Source organism: Tiliqua scincoides, chromosome 6, assembly GCF_035046505.1.
Source record: "Tiliqua scincoides isolate rTilSci1 chromosome 6, rTilSci1.hap2, whole genome shotgun sequence".
Taxonomy (NCBI): Eukaryota; Metazoa; Chordata; class Lepidosauria; order Squamata; family Scincidae; genus Tiliqua; species Tiliqua scincoides.
In genome coordinates this window covers 25877356-25905314 of record NC_089826.1, presented here as the reverse complement: position 1 = coordinate 25905314, position 27959 = coordinate 25877356, and the positions used below count along the sequence as shown (strand labels likewise).

The window sequence follows — 27959 nt, the reverse complement described above, 5'->3', positions numbered from 1 at the left end:
AGTTAACCTCACCAACCAGCAAACTGAAGGTCAAACTACATGTTTCCTTTTCTAATAGTAAATAACTACCAGATCAGGAAAATGGTGAGGTACTTTTTCAGCTTACCCCATCAGGTTTCCAATCCAGACTAGATCCTTGCACATTTTTTGCCTTGGAAATATTGAGTGCATATATGGGGAATGATCTAATTTGGGACCTGAGCAGAGTTCAAAGGTGCTGATCCACACAGGCTCCTGATCTGGTTTCTATTTTACTGTTTTTAATACTTGCAAGTGTGCTTAAAATAACATGAGCACAGACCTTCATTTTATCCAAATATCTCACAAAGCCAACTGGATTAACACTCCAAACCCACCAGAACTGGAAGCAGGGCATTCCCCCTTAAGGGGAGTGGCCTAGCTCTAATAATAGTGACAGTGCTCCAAGGATCACAGTGCTGCTGCTTTGAAGGGGCTTTTTTACCTAGCTGGAGCACAGTGCTGGCCTCCTGCAGGGTCCTAGAGGTTGCAGCTCCCTCTATCTTCTCCGTGGATGCTGTAAAAAGCCCTTATCTCTGGTCTAAAGCTACTTCAGGTTTTTAAAACCAGAAGTAGCTTTAGATAAAAGGGCTTTTTACAGCAGCCATTTAGGAGAACAGAGGGGGCTACAACCCTCAAGGACCATAGTAAAAAGTCCAGTGCATGATCGCTGTGGTGCTGTCACTGCCCCCCTCTCCACCCATGCAAATGCTTACCTGGTTTCCAACTCCATAGAAGTCTGGCAACCACCACTCTATGGCAAAGCTTGTTAAAGAAAAACAGAACATACAGGATAATGTGTAATGATATTGCAAAGTAAAAAGGCTTGGAATTTCAGACATCTTGGAATTGAGGACTTCATTGGTGTACAAAACTGAATAGAGCTGTGCAACAAGTTAACACCCTCTTTTAACTTTTGACATGCAGAAAAGTGATATGAAAGTAACAGCATGGCAAATCTGGTAGGTCCCAGCCAATGTTTTGTGGAAGTCAAGTAGGAAAGTGTTACAAAAACTTTGAAGGCATTAACTAGTAGGATTGACTGATTTCTATGACAGTTCCTTTCCAGTAGTTGCATTGAAAGTTATTATAGCTAATCTTGCTGAGTTGCAGTTATGGTTATCAGGGAGAAAAAAAAGACATGGAAGCTTGTCAATCTATGATGACTGAAGGCATTAATATGAAACAGCCAATAAAGGGAACTTGAGGGAGATAAAATTTCAGCTGTACTTAAGTAGGCAATATTCACTCTTCCACATAAATAGTATTAGGCTAATTATAATGTATAAAAAATTTATTCACAGCTTCAGATATTTAAGGAGTAATAGAATGCAAGTCAGGAAGAGACACAGCAGTTTATGTCAAATCAAAAATATACATTTGTAATGTACAAATCTTTTATAAAGCATTTTACAAGCATTGCAAATGTCAAGCTTAACATGTACATTTTTAGCAACAAAGCTTATATTTAAGAAATGTAATACATTAAGAAAGGCTAAGCTGTTTAAGGTTTCATAGATACACATGGTTAATATCTCATTTAAACATAAAAGGCACATGGAAAAAAATCAGTCCACAATGATTCTGACATAACATAGATTAAGATAACTATACAAACATTTGATATTTACTGCCACTGACCTCTTCACATCCATAATTTATTATATGGACAGTGTGTTGTGTATCAAAAGTAAACACTTCTGGTCTGTAATGATTTTATATAAAGTAATCAAGGTTGAGAATAACAGCACAATCCTATGCATGCCAACTCAGAAGTAAGCCCCATTGTATTCAATGGGGCATACTCATAGGAAAGTGTTTACAGGATGACTGCTGAAGCAAAAGCTAGAAGGAAAGGAAAATAGAAAATGAAAGTCATGAAGGTGTGTTATGGGGCAGGGTCATGACAGCTATGAAGAGGGTAAATGTTGCTGTTGATTCGTTTCAGCCACTGGCAACAAATACTGCTGCCACTCGCAGAAAAGCTAAGGCAGCTTACAGCCCTGTTTTATGGTTCCCTGCCTCACTGATGCAGCCACGCCATAATGGCTACCACTGCATCCTATGTGGGGGGAGACGAGACAGATGCGGAGATCTACACAGCAGATGAATCTACTGGGACCCGTGCTAGCAAAAATTGTTGGCACAGGTCATGAACCTGGACCATGGAATTTGTTTTGGAAAGGCCAGAGTTTGGTGACTGCCTCTCCCACCAAAAGTGCCCACTTTCTGAAGCTGATCTATCCATACTCTGCCCTCACTGCTTCCTGTTTCTGGCCTCCCCATCTCAGTTCCACCTCCCCCCGTCCCAGATGCTTCAATAGGCCTGAGAGGATCCTTCAGCACATACAGGAAGGCTCCAGCAGTATGCAACTCCATGGAGTATCAGATGACTTATAACTGGTGTAATGCAGTTAGCACTGGTAGAATGCTTGTTTCACCAGCACTAAAGTCAACAGGACTGGGCTGTTAAACTCAGTATGAAGGATTCATACATTTTCTATGTGCTGTTTCTTCCTCCATTGCAATAGCAGCTGTTGTGGAGGGCCATGATCCTGCTTGTTTACATCTGCATGGCTTTATCTTGCAAGGAACCCCAGGGGTACATTGCAAGGAACCCTTGCTTTCCTTTAAGAGAGGTAGACAGAAGTCCCTGCAGTAGGATGAGAACAACACGTGGCCCAGCAACTCAAGAAGGGACAATCATGCAAAGCAGGTTCTTTTGCTCTGATCTACTGCACTGTTGAACTCTGCAATATGTTGATTTGCTATCAGTCAAAAATCTGTGTGGCAGACACAAACCTTGGTGCATTATCAAAGAGTAAATTTCATTCTAAATCACCTTTCTTTTCAAGAAGAACAAAAAGCAATTTAATAGAAGGATAGAGGTTTTTCTGCTGCTGTAGAAACAGAGGAATTAACACTAACATTGAGGAGCATCTCCTAAGAATTAAAATCCACAAGACTCTTAAGAGAAATTAAATATTTGGACACCATCATCATTTTCCCAAAAAAGCCCAGTGGCAATTAAGCCAGTTAAGTTAAATTAATTCAATCAACTGAACATTTCACATATTTAGGAAAGATACTTTTGGATCAGAATACTAGTTTGCATTCATACAGTAACAGAGAGCATTCATGGTTTCTGTCTTCACATCTAAAAGCACATCATTCTCCAAGTGTCTGCTATTAACACATCAGCTACCATTAAATTAGCAACACTGAAGAAATTGTGTAGAATTTAAAAACATATGCAACTAAAACCTTTATAATAGCAGCATTTGGCATTCCAAATTGGGAAATAAAAGAACCTTTGGTTCTCTAAATTTTTATTTTCAAAAACTTTCATTTGTTTCTAGTGTTTTAAACAGGGCAGATGCCTTATTTAAGTGGGAAATGCCTTGTGCTTGAGATCTGAACATTTCTGTAAAGTCAATAAATACACTGGAATTGATAGTTTCATGTGTAAAAAGTTCATAACTGATTTTCAGAACAAAACCAAACAAAAAGGAGAGGAAAATTGCTCCCTAGTATCATCATTCAAGTATTAAAAGGTGTTCAGTAGATGTAAAATTGTAGTTATGTCAATGTCAAAATTTAAAGAATTCAAAAGTACAGCCTAGAACAAGTTGGGTGGTTAGAATATCAAGCTGTGATGCTTCAAATTAGTGCAGACAATTATATACTAAAACCCAAGAATAGACACAACAGAATCACTCAAGTATTTTCATAAAAATTTCAAAGGTAGATGATAAAATTGCACTTAAAATTCTGAATTCAGATAGCAAACCATACTCTCTTCTGTAAATGACAAGCATCACATATTTTCCTTTTTCTAGCAGAAAGCTGGAGCTCAGAGAGTGCTTTCACTGTGCATCTTCCTTATTTTAAAAGGAGGCTGTTCAACAGCTATGATTGGATGATTCTGCACAATACAGATTTGTAGTATTTGTCCAGCTTCAGCCATTTGGTCAGATAGCAAAGGGCCCCGTGCTTTCATTATCTGTCTTGTTGGTCAACACTAGATGTCTTCTTGTCTGATGCAGACAGTTCTAAGACAGGGTTTACAAATCCAGCATATTCCGAGTTGCCATTATCATCCATCTCAGCACTAACAAAATCATTCTCCCATTCTAAACCATTAGAGTCATCAGAGGCAGAAGTTGGGTTACTTCCAGTTTTCTTGCCACTAAATTTTAGGGCTGCCCGGAGTATATCCTCTTCAGTTTTTGAACGCTCTCGCAATGGGATCATTCTGTTTATACCTGTAATTTAAGAAATTGTTTTAAAAGCCATCTACTTGTCTTTCAACAGTTTTGGGATTCAAGGAGATGAATATTGAATTCCTTTTCCTGCGAGAAACATGCAGTAGGGAGTGATCATTATTCCACATCCAAACCAAAGTCCATACTTGCTTACTTATGGGATTGTTCCCAGTTCAGTAGGTATTTTTGCATTCTTTATTTTTACAGATAAGCATATACAGTACACGTTCTTTCCTTTATTAACATTCAAAGAACAGTGGAAAAGAAGTGGTCAAGTTTCCACTATAAACCACTGATACCGTGCTGTCACACAATCCATTTCTACACAAGATGTTTTAAAAAAACACAGTAGCAAGATACTTGCATCTGAGAGAATTTGAGATGAAATTTCATCACAGTGTGTATTAGAATCCCAGTTTATCCTGCATATTCTGGGCCTCTTTTTTTTTTAGATAAAGGGAAAACAATCATGATTGATGAATTCCACCATTACCTTATATGTTTTATATGCCAGTTCCGCCTATAAGACAAGAAATTTTTGCCAATAAATTCAGCTTAGATAATCTCCTTGCCTTAACTTCGAAGTCGTTCAGGGGTTAGGGCTGTTGCAGCAGCAGAGATAATGACAGGGCAATCAATCTCCATGGTGATGAGGCTGCACACTGCAGCCAAAGCTAACCTTTCTCCTGAGAAAAAAGCCAGCCCAAGGTTTCCATTTAGATCAAGTAAGCCTCGTTCTCTTTAGCAGACCTTTCTGCAGCCTTGTTCCATTTTGCAAATGATTGGCAGAGGTCTGATTTTTCAAACAGAGGATGTAATCCTCGTGTTTTCATCTGAAAAAAAAGCTAGGCTACAATTCAGTGCACCATTACTTACGAATAACACCCATGAAAAGCAATGGGGTCTACTTCTGAGTAAATAGGGTTGCAAGTATGTATAGCTGCACTTGTTCACAGTTGTTCCTGTCTCTCACTGTGCACACTCCCAGTTATGTGATATATGTTGTATGTTACATGTTGAGCCTCTGGGTTCTGTTTAATGGTTCTGCTGGTATGATGTTTACAGTGCACTTACTCCGATACTGTTTACACAAAGGTTGTGAAGACCAGAATTTAAAACATTAATGAATAAAAATGTTTATGATCTTTTCTTATTTTTTTTATTAAAATATAGACTGTACAGTTCTTAGGTTACATTTACTGGTAGGTTAATTTTCAGCATCTGGCCTAAGGTAAAATTAGACAAAAATATAGTCAGACACCCCTCCTACATTTAACCCCCTCCCCTAACTTATCTGAGGGTCACAGAAAATTCCATGATTTTTGGCTCAAGACCTGCCCTTGGCTTATCTGTAAAACCAACTTATACTGGAGTATCTCATCCACCTCAAAATTCCTATAGGACTTATGGTCAGGGCCAGTATATTACAGACCCTGACCATAAGTCCTAAAGGAATTTTGAGGTGGATGAGTTATCATTAGAGCCTGTTAGCACATGCCTAAAGGAAGGGTAAAATCTTGGGTAGGCATCTAACAACTCTGGCATAAGATGGCAATCCTATATAAGCAGTAACCTGAGAGTAAGCCCCATTAGACACAATGGGACTTCTGTGTAGGTATAAATAGGATTGTGCTGTAAAAGTTGTATAGGATGCCAAAAACAATGGCATGCCCTAACTGTTAGTTTCTCAAACTGGGTTGTGAGCCAATTTCAGGTGGGTCCCACTCATTTCAATATTTTATTTTTAATATATTAGATATGATGCTACCATGGTATCTAACTGCATTTGGGGAAATGTTACAGATCTGTACGTTGAACAGGCTACTATCTATATTCTTTTAACAATGACAGTAAATGGGACTTAGTGATGTGGGTAATATTACAGCCTAGGATTGTTAAAAATTTTGCTGCTTGGTGATGTCACTTCTGGTCATGTCATCACTTCCGGTGGGTCCTGACAGACTCTCATTCTAAAAAGTGGGTCCTGGCACTAAAAGTTTGAGAACCATTGCCCTAACAGGTTCTGAAGAGAAAACCTGTTCACCTCAATTTCCTATGGGACTAGGACCTAGTCAGGGACTAGATCAGTGATTTTCAATTTTTTCATCTTGTGGCACACTGACAAGGCACTAAAATTGTCAAGGCACACCACCAGGTTTTTGACAATTGACAAGGCACACCATGCTGCCAGTAGGGGGCTCACATCCCCATTGGCCCCACTAATAAATGATCTTCCCCCAAATTCCTGTGGCACACCTGTGGACCACTTGCAGCACACTAGTGTGCCATGGCACAGTGGTTGAAAATGGCTGGACTAGACTATTATGCAAGGAACAAGCCTACCATTCTGAGAATTGATTTTTATAATCCAACAGCATATGCTTGGATGTTCAAAGTGTCCTACAATATTATTTATATTAATTAGGTCAATGAAAGTATTAATAACACAAAATGATTACCTTCTTCATCTTCCCACTCTAAATCTAACGAATTACTATCATCGTTTCCACTTGTTGATTTGGTTTTGGTCATTAAATCACAACTGCTCTCTGTATTTGGTGTCAGAACTGTAGCATCTGATGAAAGCCCTGCAATCACAAGACATTTTTATACTTCAAACACACCACCACTACTGAACCCAATTAAGCTGCAATCCTACACACTTTCCTGAAGGAAACCCAGAACACAATGGGACTTATTTCGAAGAAGATATGCCAGGAGTGTGCTGCCAGTAACATTATAAAACCCCAATGGACTTCTTTATTTTGCTATCTGAAATTAGTAGTTGTATTTTGATGACCCAAATAAAAAAACAAAAAGGGAGATATTAAGTTGAAGATCTGCAACAGTAGCAATAGGAAATACATGGCCTTAATAAACATTTATATATAAATTATAAACAGTCAGAATGTCTTGAAACTCTGAAAGACAGACTATGTGCAAGGACACCTCAGTGAAAAACCAAATGTGCTCAAGAAATGTTCCTATAGGATGCTAAGATCAATAACATGTTTTGAAGCAAACTGAATTCTGAACGGTTAGCACAGCATTGATGGTCACACTTATAATGTACACCTGCATACAAATTGGTTTCTGTATCCAGAAACTGGCTTCCTACAACCTAGTTCTATATCCACTCCTCTAAGTGGACTTGGCAGACGCATTTTAAGCTAATAATATTTTTCCACTATTATTTAATTATAATTTTATTATAAAAACACAAAAAACCTACTGCTACTCCGAAAAGCTTCATACTGTAGTTTTACATTTTGCAAGGAAGAATCAAATGCCTCTTCTGTGACTGCGCTGTAAAAGAATGAACAAGTTATACCAAGGGGAACTCATTCCAGAGAACACTTAGCAAGGGAACAAACCAAAAGGCAATTTTGTTATGCTAACAATGCAGCAGAACTGGATGCAAGAAATAGAGGGCCCAATTCTATCCAACTCTCCAGTGCTGATGCAGCTGAGCCAATGGGGCATGTACTGCATCCTGCAGTGGAAGAGCTGTCACAGGCATCCTCAATGTAAGGGGATATTTGTTCCCTTACCCTAGGGCTGCATTGCAGTTGCATTTGTGTTGCAAAGCTGGAGAGGATTGGGTCCTCAGTTCCAGATGTTTAAAGTCTTAGCGATCCACATTACTGTTTTTTTTCTTTAAAAAATTAACTAACATTTCATTCATGAAAGATTTGCTGCTTTTGGTCCAATAGTAGAAACTTTGATGGAGTTCCCATGTTTCCTTTTAAGGACATGGAACCAGCAACTGACACAGAATGACAACAAGGGCACATTTCCCTGCTATCTGAAGTTAATAAAAATTCAAGTAGCCTTGCTGTTAAAAAAAAACAAAACATATTGAGTTCCTTGTAAAACTAACTGTTATCTACTGCATCTTACCTTTGATTATCTCCATTGTTTGCCAGCTGTGCTCTTTGTGCTATCCTCTGAAGCCTTTGTTGCTAAGAAAATAAGAATATGTCAATTGTTTGAAGAAATCAACAATTCAAATAACTCAGTTTATAGAGTCAATTCTAATGCTAACATTTGCTGCAAAACAAAGTGTGTTTAAATAATATGATCACTACAGCCAGTACTGGATAATGTAGTAAGATGGTCAGAATCACCTGCCTTGTTATTCAAAACACAGTGGATTATTTCCTACTGTCAGCTAGAAAAACTTGAGGATTCAAGTCAAAAGTAATATTTAGATAAGGCATCGATTAGCAAAAGCACTGCAGACACTCGCCTATAAGTCATTCTCACAGATAAGCTGAGGGCAGGTTTTGAGTCAAAAATCAAGGAATTTTCTATGACCTTCAGATAAATCGGGGGTTAAACTTAGGGGGTTGCATGGCTATAATTTTCTCTGAACCATTAATCAAATCCTTCTCTGAGGTGCCTGGTGTATTAAGTCAGAAGCCCTACATATACAACTTATAACACATAGGGCATAAATCTAACCCCTTATTTCAGTGCTTTCCAGCACTGGCATAGCGCTACCAATGGGACATGTGCTGCATCCCACAGTTGGGTGTCACTCACAGACGCCTCCTCAAAGTAAGGGAATGTTTGTTCCCTTACCTCGGAGCTTCATTGCCCTTATGTCAGTGCTGGAAAGCACTGACATAAGGGGTTAGGATTGCACCCATAGTAGTACAATTCAATTCACAGCGGTGAGACAAGCAACAAGGAATGACTGTGAGCAAGTGCAGCTGCACATAGTTGCAAACCTATTTACTCAGAGGTAGACCCATTGCTTTCCATGGGTGTTATTCTTAAGTAATAGTGCACTGAATTGCAGCCTGGAACTTTGTTTCAGATGGAAATGAGGATGACACCCTGGTATTTTAAAAACCAGACCCCTAAACTGGGGCTGTGTGAAATTCTTTGAAAATGACTGATCAGGAATGTTCTAAGACAGCAGGAAAAGAAAAAGGAGGAGGAGGTATTTTACTTTCTTCTTCAAGCTGGAAGGGGCTTGAAGGTGCTTATGAGAGTTGTAGACTTTGTGGGGAGTACAGTGGCGCACTTCCCCAGCAGCAACCCTCATACAGACTACAGTTCCCTTAAGTGCCTTCATTTCTCTCTGTTTTGAGAAGAAGCTAAAATGGCTGTCTCTGAATATCGCAATTACTAGTAAAAATTCTCCTTTATCCTCCACCCCTGTGCCCTTCGTCTTAGCCCAGTTCCACGCCTCCTCACTTAACCAGACAGCTGCTAAGCTTCCCAGAATCTTCTGCTTTATTCACTGCATCAACCCAGGTGTTCAGGCTCAATTTTTAGATAAATTTTTTAACTTATAGGTGAGTACATAAGATAATCTATTTCTTTCACCTTTGGAAGGAGAATAATCTTAGCAAAAGAAAAGTTGACATTTTAACAAGTATACAAGAATGAATGGGAAAGGAAAAAAGAATTTTCTTTGCTAAAACAAACATGAGCTTGGTTATTTAATGGTGGTGGTATAATCTTCTGCTGTGTTCACTGAATAGGGATGATTACATTATTACTTCTCTTGGAACTTTGTATTTAAGTATGTGATATGTGGGTAATATTATAGATAGCAGATAGAAACATCAAAGTGCTATTAAAAATCTCACTCTCCTGACTTCTTTTAGTAAAGATGTCCCCCAAACTCTCCTGGTTCCTGGGAGTACCAACAAAAGACAGAGTACACTCTGTATCTTATTCCATGTCATACCTTTGAAAAAATTAGAACAAGCTGCTGTTAAGATCCTTAAGTAGTGGGCCATTGCTAGACTCAATAAGGTTACTCCCAAAGCATAGACGAACAGGCCTTCATAGCATAGAAGGCATAGACGAACATAGCATAGACGAAGCATAGACGAACATAGCATAGACAAAGCATAGACGAACAGCAAAACACATAGACGAACAGGCCTTGCTGAGGGAGAGTCAGCATGGCTTCTGTAAGGGTAAGTCTTGCCTCACAAACCTTATAGAATTCTTTGAAAAGGTCAACAGGCATGTGGATGCGGGAGAATCCGTGGACATTATATATCTGGACTTTCAGAAGGCATTTGACACGGTCCCTCACCAAAGGCTACTGAAAAAACTCCACAGTCAGGGAATTAGAGGACAGGTCCTCTCGTGGATTGAGAACTGGTTGGAGGCCAGGAAGCAGAGAGTGGGTGTCAATGGGCAATTTTCACAATGGAGAGAGGTGAAAAGCGGTGTGCCCCAAGGATCTGTCCTGGGACCGGTGCTTTTCAACCTCTTCATAAATGACCTGGAGACAGGGTTGAGCAGTGAAGTGGCTAAGTTTGCAGACGACACCAAACTTTTCCGAGTGGTAAAGACCAGAAGTGATTGTGAGGAGCTCCAGAAGGATCTCTCCAGACTGGCAGAATGGGCAGCAAAATGGCAGATGCGCTTCAATGTCAGTAAGTGTAAAGTCATGCACATTGGGGCAAAAAATCAAAACTTTAGATATAGGCTGATGGGTTCTGAGCTGTCTGTGACAGATCAGGAGAGAGATCTTGGGGTGGTGGTGGACAGGTCGATGAAAGTGTCGACCCAATGTGCGGCGGCAGTGAAGAAGGCCAATTCTATGCTTGGGATCATTAGGAAGGGTATTGAGAACAAAACGGCTAGTATTATAATGCCGTTGTACAAATCGATGGTAAGGCCACACCTGGAGTATTGTGTCCAGTTCTGGTCGCCGCATCTCAAAAAAGACATAGTGGAAATGGAAAAGGTGCAAAAGAGAGCGACTAAGCTGATTACGGGGCTGGGGCACCTTCCTTATGAGGAAAGGCTACGGCGTTTGGGCCTCTTCAGCCTAGAAAAGAGACGCTTGAGGGGGGACATGATTGAGACATACAAAATTATGCAGGGGATGGACAGAGTGGATAGGGAGATGCTCTTTACACTCTCACATAATACCAGAACCAGGGGACATCCACTAAAATTGAGTGTTGGGCGGGTTAGGACAGACAAAAGAAAATATTTCTTTACTCAGCGCGTGGTCAGCCTGTGGAACTCCTTGCCACAGGATGTGGTGCTGGCGTCTAGCCTAGACGCCTTTAAAAGGGGATTGGACGAGTTTCTGGAGGAAAAATCCATTATGGGGTACAAGCCATGATGTGTATGCGCAACCTCCTGATTTTAGGAATGGGTTAAGTCAGAATGCCAGATGTAGGGGAGAGCACCAGGACGAGGTCTCTTGTTATCTGGTGTGCTCCCTGGGGCATTTGGTGGGCCACTGTGAGATACAGGAAGCTGGACTAGATGGGCCTATGGCCTAATCTAGTGGGGCTGTTCTTATGTTCATACCATTATCATCTAGAAAGACTTTATTATGCTTCTGTAAACCAAATGCAGCCAACACTTTTACATTCCAAGGTCCATAAGTCTTTTTTTGGGGTGGTTGTGGTAGCACTGGAAGAAACTATATGATGCAATACATTTTTAATATTTCATTATTTATGTTTTATATGTATGCCTTTTTGGTGAAGAGTGGCCTAGAAATACAGGTAGTAAAATCATAGTAATAATATATACAGGAATATTCCTTTTGCAGTCTCAAATATAAATCCATTGGGGTCTAAATATTCTATTCCCCTTGATTTATATTTCTCTTTTCCAAAGCGAGTTAAAGGAGTCAAAATTACCATCAATGTTGAGTGTTATAGTGCAAGGTGACCCATAGGCCATTAGGGTGCCTATGCAGAGGTAAGCCCCCCCCCCCACACAAGGCATGTTTCTGTAGAAAGGGGGAGGGCTCCTAGAGAAAGACCAAATCAAGAAGCAAAAACCAAACACCCACATCCAGAAGAGTCTGAGGAACAAAAGTAAAAACAAACCAGAGACTAGAAAGGAGTCAGTTTTTGAGTCACAGGAATGTCATTTTAGAAAGATCATCAAGACTCTTCCCTGTCACCAACCTATAGCTTTGTTACATAAAACTTTTTTTGTTTCCTTTATCACTCTCCTCTGTATGTTTATTACTGTAGAACAAGGGCATAGTGGAAATGGGAAAGGTGCAAAAGAGAGCGACTAAGATGATTACTGGGCTGGGGCACCTTCCTTATGAGCAAAGGCTATGGTGTTTGGGCCTCTTCAGCCTAAAAAAGAGACGCCTGAGGGGGGACATGATTGAGACATACAAAATTATGCAGGGGATGGACAGAGTGGATAGGGAGATGCTCTTTACACTCTCACATAACACCAGAACCAGGGGACATCAACTAAAATTGAGTGTTGGGAGAGTTAGAACAGACAAAAGAAAATATTTCTTTACTCAGCGTGTGGTCAGTCTGTGGAACTCCTTGCCACAGAATGTGGTGACGGCATCTGGCCTGGATGCCTTTAAAAGGGGATTGGACAAGTTTCTGGAGGAAAAATCCATTATGGGTTACAAGCCATGATGTGTATGTGCAACCTCCTGATTTTAGAAATGGCCTATGTGAGATGCAAGGGAGGGCACCAGGATGCAGGTCTCTTGTTATCTGGTGTGCTCCCTGGGGCATTCGGTGGGCCACTGTGAGATACAGGAAGCTGGACTAGATGGGCCTATGGCCTGATCCAGAGGGGCTGTTCTTATGTTCTTATGGTAGATCAGCAATTTTCAAGGTGACAAGGTGCTAAAATTGACAAGGCATGCCATTGGTTTTTTGACCACTGACAAGGCAAATCATGCTGCCGGTAGAGGGCTCAAATCCCCCAATTGCCCTACTAATAAATTACCTTGCCCAAAGTCCCATGGCACACCTGTGGACCATCTGTGGCACACCAGTGTGCCACAGTACAGTGGTTGAAGATCACTGTGCTAGATTTTCCCAGCCAGTGTCCCTGTTCCACATTTACACTTTCTCAGTCTCTCATTCTCAAACTGACACCCCAATCTTATGCTTCCCCCCCACCATTGCTGTGACGCCAAACTGACTAATGCTGTATCCACAGTGGTGGTTGTGGCATGGTGGTGGGCCAGGAGGTTTCAGTGGAGAAAGGGGATTTTATATCCTCTTACCACTATGTAAGCCTCCCCAGCCCCTTTCTCTCCTTGGACTGACAAAATTATCAGTGCAGGTCCAAGGAGACCCATTGCAGGTCAGGAGGCTTCTGTTGGAGGCGATAAGATCTGTTGCAGGCCTTCTATGACTGACTGTCCCCCTCCTGTGGCCTCCCCACTCCCTGTTACGCCCACTCTCTGCTTCTGCACTGCCCTCCCGCCTCTCTCGTCATCCCCCCTGCTCTGGCGAGTGAGGAATTCCTGGATGGTGGGGGAACAACAGTGCAGGCCTTCCCACTGGCACGCCGAGGAGTGCACTGACTTGTGTGCTATCGGAGCACTTTTCACGATAGGTGCTGAATGCTTTACTACAGTTAGTGCCATTGGAGGAGCCGCGCCACCATTGGGCAGCAAGGGAAGGATTGGGTCCTGAGTTTCTTAAACTTTTATAGTCACATATACAGTACTGATCCAGAACACATTGATTGTGGAATGTTCAAATTCCACTTTTACTTCCATGAATGGACAGGCCACCAGCAGAACTGATAAATTCTGCACTACTCTGCAAGACAGACTAGTGTACAATGAACATCTCAATAACAGCTCAACTGGCATCTCAATAGGCAATTGGTCAAATATTATTCACTGATCCTGTCTAAATAGTAACACCACTTTTGCTATGCATGTAAATATCCTCTATAAAATACTCAATATTCAATTTGAGAGATTCCAAGAAAACAGAAACTACTATAAACCAGGCTTCACCTTGGATGTTAAGAAAGCATGTGGCACTAAGATCAAAACACATAACAGAGGCTCTGATAGATATATTTTGGGGTTTCTTCCCCTCACCTCCAAGAGCTTTCTCTGCTTTGCTGCCCTGGCTGCTTCACGCTGTGCAGCATATAAAGTCTCCTCTTCTATTCTTAACTTCTCCTCTTGTATGGCTAACTGTATATGAACAAAATAATAAGGGTTAACAAAAGAGAACCTAGCTATCTTTCCTATGAAAATAAATTCACAAAGTTTAAAGAAAAAGTTTTACATAATACAAAACAAGATTTAAAGAAAATTATGAAAAGTTGCATACTAATGTTTTAATACAAATTGGTTGGGTTTAAATTAAACAGTATAAAGTAATTCAAGGTTATAAATGTATGTCACTTGTCATAAAAAGATCTCCAACATACAATTTTGTTCAAGATGCTAAAACTGTCTGTTAAACTGTTTCAGTATTAATGTATGTAAGGGAAGAGAGAATACTGAAAATGTTAGCACATATGGAGAGAAAATAATTATTAAAACAACCCACCATTACTATAAACACAGCATTGATGTGGACCTGTCTCATGTTGCCTAAAGCTGCATTTACTCAATAAAAGGCACTGGGTACTCAGAGTGACTGCTCTGAGCTTTTCAAGTGAGTCATCCTGTTTTCAAATGGCAAGTGCACACATTCAGTACGAGAATTACCACAGATTCTCGTGGTACATCTCGTGATAAATCTGTACTATTTATCATAGAATTTGCTAATGGGCAGATTCTTGACATGTGTGTGCACAGTATGAATAAGTACATAAGTATAGTGTGTATAAGTATTGTAAGGATTGCTTCATGGATGAGTGTACAAAAGGCGGTAACCACATCAGGGATCAGCACTCCATGATCAAACCCTCCTGGCATGTGCATCATAACTACATATGCCATGTTTATGTTACATTTTTATGGGTGCATATGTATCTATAAAATTAAGGTATGAAGCTACAGAACCCTTCAGCTTTCCTTGCAGACCCTATCAAAGCAGGACTGTAGTTAAGATTTCTTTCCCATGCCAAATGGCTTTGGAAATCACAAGGAAGAACCATTTAGGGACATGCACATTTTTATTTCATGCTTTTTCTGTAGCATCCAAAGTTGTAACTTATGTACTTCTTCCATAGTGAGATGTGCTTGTGATTCATGCCCCTCCCCAGATGCAAGTAAGAGTTACCACTTCAAACATTAGAACAGTGTTTCCCAACTTGGGGGGCTCACAATTCCCCAGGGCAGGTGCTCTCAACCTTCTTTTGGGACACTATCCCTTTAAGGATGGTAGCAACTGTAGTGCCATTAGAACAGTACTTCCAGACTTCAACACTGCCAAACATAAGTAAAAAAGGTTTTTAATAATTTTTTTTAGAATTAACTTATATGTGTTCAGCAGTGGTGGTAGTAAAGAAACTTGGAAGTGCCTTTCTAATGGCACTACGGGTCTCCCAGGTTGCTACCCTCCTTAAGGGGATAGTGTCTCCAAAGAAGGTTGGGAACCACTGTATTAGAAGCATGAAGTGCCTCTGTTGATGATTTTTATTTGTAATAGCCAAGTCTGCCCACAAACTATTGTCCTTATTCCGCATTTTTTCCCCCTCCACAACTTTTCAGTTTCCACTGCAATCGTTCTAATTAATGTTCTTATTGCCATACTGTAGTCTTTCCTTCTCCTCTGCTTTACACCCTGAACTTTCCATTCTGTTGCTGGAATTAATCCATATTGCCCACTTTACATAATGCTTCCACCTTGGTTAGCCAAATATTAAGATCATTATTTGTATATACAGCAATACAATACAAACCATCACATTACTTACCTCTGACTGAAGCTTATAATCCAATGTCCTTTGTTTGTCAACAATGGAAGTGTAATGCCTTGCTCGTAGATCAGCAATTTCTTCCTCAGTCAAAGGTCTGAAGAAAAAAGGAAAAAAGAGTTGGCACAATGTTGTTCTGATACTGGACACTGTGTACATGGAAACAGGCTTCCACATGAGTATCCAGGTGGACAGGGAACAGTGTGAGCAGAAAGGTTCTCTGCATGTGCAGTGCTGCAAGTTGAATCTATTCAGACATTTGGTGGGAAGTAGGGACATTAACTTTCCCTCTCCAGATACCATACAGCTTCAAATGTGGTTGCTTTGGGTGGGAAATCTAGTTACAAGTTCAACTTAAGTGGAAGAAAGAATCCTACTAAATATAACTACTACTATATTTTGATAGATTAGAAAGTAAACAATGTTATTGCCTTGGCAACAAGGACCTGACCACTTTTTTCTTTTCTTTTTGGAACTGATACCTCCCACTTTGCTGCCTTTCAGTTAGCCTGATGTGTTGGGCCATTGCAAGCTAAACTTTTGCTAATGTCAGGCAGTCACACCATGGATGCTGCATTGTCTTGGGGCTTCCCTAGATGTTGGCAGTGTTACAGGGAGGGCTGCACCAGCACGGTGTTTATTTTCCCTCTTTGTGCTGGACAGGCTTTGAATATGGAGAATTTCTCACTGACACTGCACTATTGCAGTAGAGCATGACACTGCATCAGTATAGGATTGGGCCATTAGCTAATTCACAAAATTGAAAACAGATCTCAATATGTGAAAGAGGTTGTTGAGAATGTATTTTGGGGTGGAGAAACTCGATTCATTCTGCATTGTCCACTATGGCACCAGGGGATGGTGGGGAACAACACTGATGTTCCACACCCAGGAAGCAGGAAAGGGATGAGAAAAGCAGAGAGACATTCCAGGAAAGGAGAACTCTGTGTGGAGGAATGGCATTTGGAACTTTGGGAAAGAGCAGTTAAAAGAGGCAGCTGAAAAAGAATGTGGGGGAGACAGACAGTTGCTCTGAGGAAAAAAAAATGGCTGAGCAGATGCTCGGAAAGGGCTGAGGTAAATAAGAAGCATTCCCTGAAGACCAACTGGAACGCCCCACCAAGGAACAAACCTCCTGTAGAATATATGTTAATATTTACTTCACTAGTGTGAAGTTTATAGTAAAATTCTTTAGGAGAAATCCTACTATGTCAGTGTTGTTTGATGGGGACCAAGCGCTAACCTAACAAGTCCAGTTGCTAAAGAAACTGGCCATAGTAATGTTACCAAGCAAGAAAAGGGAGGGTTCAACACCCCTTTAGCATTACATGGTGGCAGTGTTGGGATTGTGTGGGGATGCTTTATCCCATCAATGTCATGGAGACAGTTGATGACGTCTACTGCACAATATAATTAGTAACGGCTTCAATAGTGGATATGGAGGCTCTTGGATCATTGGAGGTGCTGGCTGAGGCTGCAGCAGCGACATCTGAAGATGGAAGAGATGGAGTAGAGAGTGCTGTGGGGGGTACAGATTGTGTTATCACAATACCTTTTATGAGGAAATGAAGCACTGTTATTGGGAGACTATGGAAAAATGGTGGAAGAAGGTTGAAGCGAAGAAAAAGGAACATAAATTATCAGAGATGGAAGCTCTGATGAATTTTCTAAGTGCAAGACAGGACAGGGAACAAGGAATAAAGCAATAGCTGGTGGTGTGATGGAAGCAGCCACCAGTACAGGTCCACAGGGAGAAGTTATGGATAAAAGATGGGACAGACAAAAGGTGAGGACAAGAAGGAAGTGGAGACACTGGACAATTTTATTCAGGGGAGACAGCAGACCAGTCGTGATGAGTGTTGCAGGAGCTTTGTGAACAGGTGGAGTCTACGAAGAAAGAATGAGAATCTGAGCAGAAAGATGACGATTGGATTGATGATAAAGATCGGAAAGAGTTGAGAAATTGAGTACCTTCTACGGCAAATGCAAGTAATGCAGCAATGAATTGATGAGTTGGAGAGAGAAAGGAGGCAAAGTTGATGCAGGCAGAAAAACAAGAGTACAGAGAAAACCTCAAAGTTTCAAGAGGAAGAGAGGAAGTAAGATTACTTAGAGGACAGAGAGAGAGAGAGAGAGAATTTTACTGGTTTACAAAGGAACCCAGATAAGGAATATGGATTTAGAAATGTACCCTGTATAGAGGGGGCAGAGTGGGCTGAAGGTGTCTACCAAAGATGGCAGCCCCAGCATCTTTTGAAGAGGTATGCCCAAGGAACTAGAGGGGAGAATTTGAGCAGCCACAATTGATGATTTTGGAAGGCTAACTAGGACAGTGGTAAGCTCTGAGCCTGTCCCACATGTACAAATGGGAATGGGGGATAAGAGCTCTACTCCCAAGTTGGAGCTAAATGTCTTGGAAAGGAAAAATGGGACTGGACTAATTCTCCCAAAGGTAGTGAGTTAGGCATGTCAGCCTTTTGGAATGCCTGAAAGAGAAACAGAATTAATTTCCCCAGAACAATTTTGTTGGAAGTACAGGTGGTAGACACAGCAGGTCAGTTGCAGGCAAGACAAATTCAACCAGAATCAGAGACAGTGAATAAGCTTCATGTCAGGGAGTTGATAAAAGAGTGGACATGTAAGCCTTGTGGAAAATACACAGAACGGTGCAAGTGGGTAGAGTCTCAATAGAAAAGAAGGCAAGTATAGCTGAGATGCAACCAGAATTCAGTTATGAGAATTTTTCCAGGAACAGAACTGTTGCTTCTAAGACACAAGTTGTGGTCCAGGAAAACATGAGTGAAGTTGGAAAGGAGGTTCCCAGGAAACAAGGGGTTAAACAGGCACTGATTATGTTGCTAGGTGCCATGTTATTACTCTGTTCTAATTCTGCTAGGTAAGCTAACCTAAAGAATTTGGCCACATAACATTACCAAGCGAGAAAAAGGAGGTTCTGCACCCCTTTTGCATTACAGAAGTAAAAGTTGGGCATTTGCCAACCAAGAGTTGGAAGAAAGGAAATATATATAAAGACAATGTCATACCTTTGGCTGCTCCCTGGACTTTCACCCTGTTTAAGTACCAAAAAAGTTATGTTTTATCACAGTGCTTATAACAACTCAATTATCAATGTTTGAAACACAAAGCGAACAGATGTGATTTATCTATTTAAAAAACCTATTACTACCATTAAAATATATTCAACTGATTTTAAGAAATCAAATCAGCATTAAAATTGTGGGCTCATCTGTAACAGAGGAAAAAAGCAAACTGTATCAAAATGATGCATTTTGATACAATAATCAATACATCCATCTGTGTGGTGCCAGTTAACACAGCATGTATGCAGCCATACACAACAGTAGTCCTAGAGAATATCAAATAGACAGGAACTTCTTTAACAAGTATTTATTTGCCACCTATTTTAAATGGTCCTTTGAGGTTACAATAACATGGGACAGACTTTTGCAGCCCAATCCTAACCTGCACTGGAACAGGCAGACCAGCTGGCCTGCTCTGTATCCAGCACAGAGTTGGGGCTGGCCGCAGTACAACCCAAGGCAAGGGGAATAAATTCCTCTTACCTTGGCTAACGTGGCAGCAGCCCGAATGGGGTTACTTGGACCTGTGCCACCTAAAGAAGTGGCACAGATCCAAGCAGTCCAATGCTAGGCCAGGCCTCCAAAGAGAAGAGTTAGGATCCAGCCCAAGTACCAGATTCCAGTACCACTCTCCTCCAGGGCCTAGCCTGCCCATGGGCCCACCGATCCCCTGTCTTCTTCCCACCAGTGAACACCCCAGTTTCGCCCTCCCCAGACCCCTGTGTCAGCCGCCCACTGCTAGCGCAAACTTACAGGTTCTGGGCTTCCTATGGCACAGTGAGGCTCGTGTGTGCCCTTTATCCGGCCTCCCCGACTCTCAGTTAGATGCACAATGTGCCTTACAGCACCTTTGCAACACTTCCAGGCTGGCGCAACCCAGGATTGCACCCTTAATCTTATGAACAAATCTGTCATTTGTTTATATCCCAGGATGTAGCAGCTATTCTGAGCAGGAGGTCTGGCTCAGTTGGTAGAGCTGCCACCTTGTATTCCTGAAGATCTGAGGTTGCCAGTTCGAAACAACTGGAAGTATCTGAGAACTGATGAGCTGACCCTCAGTGGCAGAGAGGAGTTGCTGTCAAGTTAAGTGTGGGAGGTAAAGCAGCCAGAGAGAGGCCAGACCAGGAAGGTATCCAGCTGGAATGAGGAGTTCTATGAAAGATTAGAACTATTCTATTGTAAAAATCCCTATGGGGGTTTAGAATAGCCTGCCTATGTAAACTGTCTTGGATTAAAGCCCGAGGACAAATCTGACAACCAAGAAAGGTATATAAATAGCTGTATTATTATTATTATTCCACCTGAGTGCAGCAGAAGGAGAGAAGCAGCACAGCCCGCTTCCTCAGGTTGGTTGGGATCAGCAGCCATTTGGTTCTTGCAGTCCCAGAACTGGCCCTTCAGTGGCCATTTCTTGTAATCATTCTGTAACTTAAAACTCTGGGTACCTGAATTATCTTGTTATCCTTGCCCTTGTAAGTGTTTATTAGACTGCAAACCTATACAAAGAGTGTGTAAATTTTTAATTTATGTAGAAGACCTGGAAAAGCTCTGGGATGTGCATCAGAAGTTTTTAATCAGAACTTCAAAACTGCTCAAAAGGTGAGCAGGTCCTGAAATGTGATCTCTTTCATGCAAACATTTCTAACTATTTCTTAACTCTCATAAATATTTCTTTACCTTAAGTTCAAATGACTGCTGGGCTGCTCAGTCCCACCCGGTGGCTCTGCTAGGTGAAGTGGCACCAAAACGGCTACTGCTGCATTCATTGGCACTGCTGGGGCCGCCAGAAGTTTCCTTGGCAGAAGGGAACTGTCATCCCCTTCCCCTGGAGAAAGCCCCAGGCCCTGTAATGTGGTGGGGGGAGGGCGGGCAGTAGGTAGGCTCATGGGCAGGCTGGGCTCGGAAGGGGGGTGGTTTCCCAAGCACAGACTTGAGAACCTCCAAGTCAGGCTTTGCAGCCCAACAAGGAGGATAGGATACAGCAAAGCAGAGCTCTGCTGGTGTCATACCCTCCCAGGCCAGTTCCTCCCCCGTGCCCTCCCCCACCCCATTCTCCCCACTTCCCACCTTCCCTGTCCAAAAAACACTCACTGCCAGGTGGTGCAGGAGATCTGCACTGGCAGCCCCTCTTCTAAGGGTGTTGTGGACGTGCCTTATAGCACGCTTGTGTAACCCAGCACCAGTGCTGGAGCTCAACGCTGGTGCTGAGAGTTAACAGGATTGGCCCTTAGTCAGGACTACAGATAAAGAGAAGAAACTTCATCCGCATGTACCTCCTGAAGCAAGAATTAAACCCCAGCCCTTTACATGCTGGGGAGACTGCTTCATATGCTGTCAACCTTTATATGCTGTTGAAGGAAACGGCTTTTAAATAAATGAGACTTCTACAATCATAACTAATACGGTCCTCAGAAAAGCACAGAATTGTCAGAATAGTTATTTTCCTATTCTAGGAGAACAAAGACAGTTCAGTACAGAATGATACGGAGCCAGGATCATGCCAAGGAAGGAGATTCTCATTCTCTATACCATTATAGAAAACTTTAAAGGGGGGGAATACATTCCCCCTTATTTAAAAAGGTGCTAAAGAACAGCTGCTCTTCATTGTTTTCCTGATTCATGATCCTCTGGTCTACCCTTGGTTTGTACATTCTGTAGAATGCTCATGATTCACTTTGCATAAGATTTAATGACAGTAATCAGTAAGCTACTTACCTCATCACTTTCCACTAGATTCTCAAACTGCAAATAGATACAATAATATTCCAATTAAACAAAGAATGACAGATCCAAATGAACAAGCATTTACTGTCCAATTCTTACTTTCTAGCTATGTTTAGAATTTTAGCCTAAGCGCAATATACCAAATGATATCTCTTGGTTTTAGTTAACCCATTTCTGCCCAGTCCACAGGTGTACACATTTGATCCCTGTTGTATATATGCAACATTGGGCAGAAATGGCTTAAATACCCGTGAATACATAGATAAACTAGATGTTTCATAAGTTGCTATTTCTGTTATCACAAAAACAACAATTATTTTTGGTACCAACTGTTGCCAACAACAACATTTTAAATATATTTCATTTTTCAAATGTTGAGAAACACTGGTCTAGAACATTTGTGCTACACCGTACCACTTCACGTGGTCCACCTATTCGAAGTACCACCAGAAGTGATGACATCTTTGCCAGTTACTTCTGGGTTGGGAGGCCAGATGCAACACACCACACACCAGTAAAAGGTTAAGGACAGATGGAAGGGCTTTTTCAAGCATGGAAAAGCATGCTTTGGATCTTCCTACCACTATTTGTTTTGTTGTGTAGTTTTTGGTCTCGCAGGTGTCCAGGGGTCCCAGGAGGACCACCAGGCACCACCCCAAGTACCACTGGTGATACCCATACCACTGATTGAGAAACACTGTTCTAGACTGCAAATCTGAGCCTGAGCTTTAAAATGGAAAGCTTTTACCCACCTCTATTGTGAAATGCTCTCCTGTTGAACATGTCCTGAAGTATTTTGACCTAGAAGATAAACCAAACATTATCATATAACAGAGCTTTTCAAACTGGGGTGTCGCAACGCCCCAGCCTGTGGGCCCTAGCCTCTGCCCCCTTAAGGGGTGGGGCAGCCAGAAAGCAGGGAGGAAGCAGCAGCACAATCCCCAGGATCGCACCGCTAAGGGGGCTGCAGGCGCTTGGCTGCATGCACTTGAGCCTCCTGCAGCCTTCCGAGGGAGCAAAGAGCTTTCGCTTCTGAAGCTGTGGGGAGCCCTGCAGAAGGTTGCACAGGGCTCCCTGCACCCTTGGGAGGCTGCAGGAGGCTCAGGTATGTGCAGCCCCCCCTGAGCAGCGCGATCCTGGGGTTCATGCCGCTGCCTTCCCCGCACCCCCACAGGAAGAGCCGCTCAAACTCTCCAAGAGAGTTTGAAAACCACTGGTATAACAGAATGCTATAATTTTAGAGCTTGTATAATTTTTCTACCAGTTTTTCAACATGCAGGTTCCTGTCTTACTGCTTAGAACAGGGTATCTGGGGATGTGCTGCTATTCAGAACCCTATCACATGGCCATGGGAACCTGCTTATGGCAGCATTTCTCTCACAAAACTACTGACATTACAGGAGCCTCTATATCAAAAGATTGACCTTTTCTGTTCTACATAGGCAATACGGGAGAACATGAAATCAGGTACTGTACAGTGTTACAATTCAGGAGAGTCACAGTGTAGTTGGCATTAGGGTTAGGGAAAAGGCAAAAACAGAAAGATTCATGCAGTTGCAGCAGGGCAGAACAATCTTCCAGTCTCTCATCTATAGGGAAACTTAAATGGCAAATGCAAAAAAGTCATTTGTCTCTGCCTCTTTCTATGATGCTCATATTTCAAGCACTTATTAGCAGAAAAGCCATAAGAACATAAGAAGTGGCCTGCTGAATCAGGCCCACGACTCATCTATTACAGCATCCTCTTTTCTCTAGCAGCTGACTGCCAGAAGCCCTGCCTGAAGAGATGAAGGTGTACTCCTTTCCTGCCATGCTTCCCTGCAACTGGTATTCCCTAATGAGTTAGTATCATAACTAACAGCCACTAAAAGACTCATTTTCCATTACACCAAAGACCAGTATGAGCCAGCTTTCCTGTCTTTGCTGAGCTGCAAGCCTAAATGGCCTATAGGAAGGGATGAGAAAAAATTTGCTCCCTCTTTCTTTCTGGCAGCACTGCAAAGATTTGCAAGCAGGGGACAATTATAACATTTATTTGTACAAAACAGTTTACGCAATCTCTTAAACCCTCCAGAAATTAATATAAATCAATACTAGAAAAGATTGATTACTATTGCAAGAATTAGGATCAAATATAAAGATCAGCTGTTGCATAGGGCAAAAGAATTAATGTGTGATGTGACTAATAGTGCTTGAAGTTGGCCCAGTGATTTCTTTACAGAAACTGTATTACCAATCCTATCCAACTTTCCAATGCCAATGCAGCCCTGAGGTAAGCAAACAAATATTTCCTTACCTTGGGGAGAACTCCATGGTTCCCCCCCTCCCCACAGAAGAATGAAGTGCATGTCCCAATGGCACAGCTACAACAGTGCTGGAAAGTTGGATAGGATTTGGCCCTTAGTCAACAAAATTAGCTGAATTTTCTTGGTGTATTTGCAGGTATTTCCTACTGGTTATGAAACATTCTGTTATACTGACAAAATTAAAATAAGAAGCTACATACTCATCACTGTATCTTCTATACTGTTACGTACTGAGGACTATATCCCCTTTCCCTTCCTCTTAATCACATAAAGACATAGGGTCACTACGGAACTCACACAGCACCTATCCTCACTGACCTTTACTAGCTACTGACTTATATCAATCTTGGCTGCTCATGATGATTTTTAAACCATAAACAATCTAGTCACAGATACCTTCAGAAGCATCTGATCCTATATCCTGTATGCCCAACCCCTTGCACATGAATCCAAATTACTTGGAGATGTGTTTGCAATTTTGTTTAAAAAAGCATATAGATTTAATACATGGAGGGGAGGGGGAGGAGGAACAATATAGCCTTGTTGCAGAATGTCTAGTCATGCTGCTGCTGCTGTGCTCTCTCCACATACACAAGGAATTTGTGTACTTCTTGTCATCAGCAGGGTCACAGATATTTGTTACACTTGTATAGTACCAGGTAGAGAAGATGATTTACTCAAAATGTGAAGGTTCCAAAAAATTTCAAGCTGTATGTTATTCATCAAAAGGAAAAATCTGGATAGCATGGAGAGGAATAGGCTTGCAGGACGGTTTAGCCTCCTCCTTTTGGGTGCAAAGCTTTCTAGATTTTTCTGCAAAGAAGAGTGTACAGCTCAAAATGTTTTGACACCTCCAAGTTTTTATATTTCCTGGATCTGAGAGTTTTTGTTTGTTGTTCTTTAGGTTAAGTTTAAACTTAACTGAAAACTTTTCAACCTGTACATTCTCAAGAGCACAGTACAGGCAAAGACTGTGGAATTGTTTCAAGAGACAAAAGATGCGTTAACTGATTGCTTTTGATGCTGCTGAAGATTTATGTTGTTTGCAGATCACATCATACATCAAGGCTATACTGGACACTAAATAGTACTCTAATGACATGTAAACCCTTAAGTCTTGATTGAAACTGTAAAACATCTATAAAATAAAGTTTAGGATGCAAAGAACAAATTTACAGCCCAATCCTAAGCATGTCTACTCAGAAGTAAGTCCCATTGTGTTCAGCGGAGCTTACCTCCAGTTAAGTGTGCATAGGATTGCAACCCTAATAACATTTTTAATGCTTAGACATAAAATACGTATTGTTTTGCACAACACAAGCGATAGGAGTGTACCGGCTTTCTCCTAATAAAACAGAAACAAGACTAGAGATATAACTATATTTATTCCCAGAGGCTTTTTAAGAATGATGCTGTGATCCCCCAAGGAACAAAGTAAAAGCTGACAACTGAAGGCACCGAATCTCAACCTGACCCACTTTCTGATTATGGATAAAGCAGACAGACAATGGATCTTTTGCAACAACCTAAACTGAGCATGCTACAACTTACAACCACTTTTATAAGAATTCAACAGGCTTATTAACCTGCCATTATTAGTGGTCTCCACTGATAGTGGTCTTCACTAATAATGGACAGTGGGCTTGAGAGAGGAAAAAGGCCTTTTCTCATCCGGAAGGGAATATGAAAATTGTAAGAAACAGTGGGGGCATCCCTTGCTACTCATAAGAAGTTTCTGATTTTTCTTAGTTTCTCAAAACTGACAGTGAAAATGAGGCCTTGGGTAGGGGATCTGTGTGGTAGTGAGTGTTCTGCTTGCCAAAGGGCTGGAGGTACTCATCCCTGGAGAGCAGATTTGCTGATACCCAATTTTTTAAAAAAATCAAGACATCTTGCGGATAAAATGGATCAATTTAAAAATACAAAAAGAACAGAAATATATTTGTTCACACCTAAAATGAAAAGAGCTATAAGCTGAAGTGTCCACAGAAGAACCTTTATCTTCTTCTGATTTAGTACTATCATCACTGGGGGAAAACTAGCAGTTCAGATACAGCCTAGAAATTAGATAAAATTGGAATGGACCTAGCTTGCCACAACACACCACCAGCCTTGAACCATTAAACATTATATTGAGTTATTCTGCTTTGCTTTCAAGTTATAGATTGAAAAGATCAATTATACCCTGAAACAAACATAAAAAAGTGCAACTGTCCTTCATTAGTGGTTAATGTAATGGGCTGCAGCTAGTAGGTTAGAGGAATATGAGTATACCATCTCTTATCTGGGAAGGGTCAAAGGTGAGATGAAAATAATGGCCATTGAGCTCCAAATGTCAGGGCTGCCCACCCCCTCACCTGGTGTCATTTCAGCAAGTGATCCTTAAGTGGCAGCATAGAAAAAAATAGTAAATACTGTATGCACTTGTTTCTTTACTCCAAGGGTGGGCACACTTTCCACTTTAGGGACCCTGGACCTTTAACAACTGTACAGCAGAGGGAACTTCAGCAGGTGCAGCTTGTCCAGTGTGAGATGACGGGTGACACCCTCTTCTATGCAGCTGTTCCAGGTCCAGGACCCCTAAAGTTTGCCCACCCCTGCTTTGCGCTCAGAACTCCCCCTCTGCAAGGGAAAGGCTACACGGAGACCTGCGGGGCGGGGAGCTGATCAGGCGAAGCAATGCACCCTGCTTGCTGATCCTTTGTGGGAGTTCCGACAGAGGACCGGAGGATCGTGGGCACCCCTGACTGTGCACCCGGAAGTGGTGGCGTAGCTGCAGGGGAGGCGCAGCACTCGGGCTGGTAGGGAGGTGGACGAGCGGCCCCTCCCTTCGGAGCCATTCCCGGCGGGGGGAGGCAAAACGGAGCCGTACCGAGGGAGGAAGTGAGAGAGAGAGAGAAAGCCGTACGGCTCCGTTTTGGCCCCTCCGCCGGGAATGGCTCCGAAGGGAGGGGCCGCTCGCCCACCTCCCTGCCAGCCCGAGTGCTGCGCCCCACTCCAGCTACGCCACCGCTCAGAAGACTCAGTGCTGGTAGCATCTGGTGGGGGGGGGCCTGTGCTGCACTGAGCCCGAAGGGAGACGGGACTCTGTGGCTCAGGCACCGGACGAGCCGGCCGGAGAGGCGGAGCCAGACCAGGCAGGCCGGCTGGCCGTCGCCTCCCTTCCCTTCCCTCGCCCCCCGGCGCTTACCCTCCTCCTCCTCGCTGGCCCCGTCCCGCTTCCCGCCTCGGGAAGAGCCAGCAGCACCACTGCGCCGCCCAGCCGTTCCCCATGGCATGCTTGAGGCGCTGGGCGGGAGCGAGCACGGCCCGTCCCTCAGTCACCAACCGCCGCTCAAAGGCCGCCCCCTGGCAACGGCATCAGCTAGGGGCAGAAGGGGCGGGGCCACCGTTGTCGCGGCGGGGGGGCACACCCAACAGAGCCGCTTGTGGGGAAAGCAGCCGTCCTCATGGACCCCTCAGGCTGTGTCCGCCCGCTTCAGGCCACGCCCACTGCCCCTGCTAGGCCACGCCCCTTCCCGGCTCTCATTCATGGCCCTCTCAGAGGCTATGGCCTCGCGAGAGTGCGCGCGTACGCGCAGGCAGAAGCGGTTTGGCCCCTCCCCCTCGCAGCGGTGCTGTTGTGGATAAGAGCCCTGGGAGGCGGGATGAGATCAGTGGGACGTGATGATGTGTATTGAGTGGCGAAGAGATAAGGGCGGGGGGGGGCGATGCTGGAAGCGCCTGACTGAAGCGGCTGCTCCTACAGTCATACACAGCTCTTGCCAGGCCTAGAATGTGTTCCCAGTGCCAAGATTCAGACCCATAAGGAGCAGGGACGTGAGGCGGGTGAGGCAGAGCCCCCACCACCACCAGAGCCCTTCGAGGAGCGCAGCAGCAGGGCTTTGCTGCGTGTGTGGGTTGTGGGTACTTGGGCACCTCACACAAAGGTGGTGCTGGCG

General features: G+C 42.7%; 1 protein-coding gene across 1 annotated transcript; it reads right to left on the bottom strand.

The window, feature by feature from the left end:
• Positions 1-1310: 1310 nt before the first annotated feature.
• Positions 1311-27495, bottom strand: AP1AR (adaptor related protein complex 1 associated regulatory protein). The gene is made up of 10 exons (XM_066632580.1): positions 27209-27495; positions 22465-22513; positions 21704-21730; positions 18932-18957; positions 15888-15984; positions 14113-14211; positions 8184-8245; positions 7516-7589; positions 6743-6871; positions 1311-4283 (listed from the first exon to the last, which is right to left on the bottom strand). The coding sequence occupies exons 1-10, from the start codon at positions 27289-27291 to the stop codon at positions 4018-4020; spliced, it is 912 nt and encodes a 303-aa protein (XP_066488677.1). The 5' UTR covers positions 27292-27495; the 3' UTR covers positions 1311-4017.
• Positions 27496-27959: the final 464 nt, after the last annotated feature.

Excerpts from the sequence above, each read along its gene's own strand:
- AP1AR (XM_066632580.1), bottom strand. The coding sequence starts at position 27,291 with ATGGGGAACGGCTGGGCGGCGCAGTGGTGCTGCTGGCTCTTCCCGAGG. Across the intron at positions 18,958-21,703 it reads ATCTAGTGGAAAGTGATGAG|GGTGAAAGTCCAGGGAGCAG; the intron begins GTAAGTAGCTTA and ends GTACTTAAACAG. Across the intron at positions 15,985-18,931 it reads AGTCCAGGGAGCAGCCAAAG|ACCTTTGACTGAGGAAGAAA; the intron begins GTATGACATTGT and ends TTTTTTCTTCAG.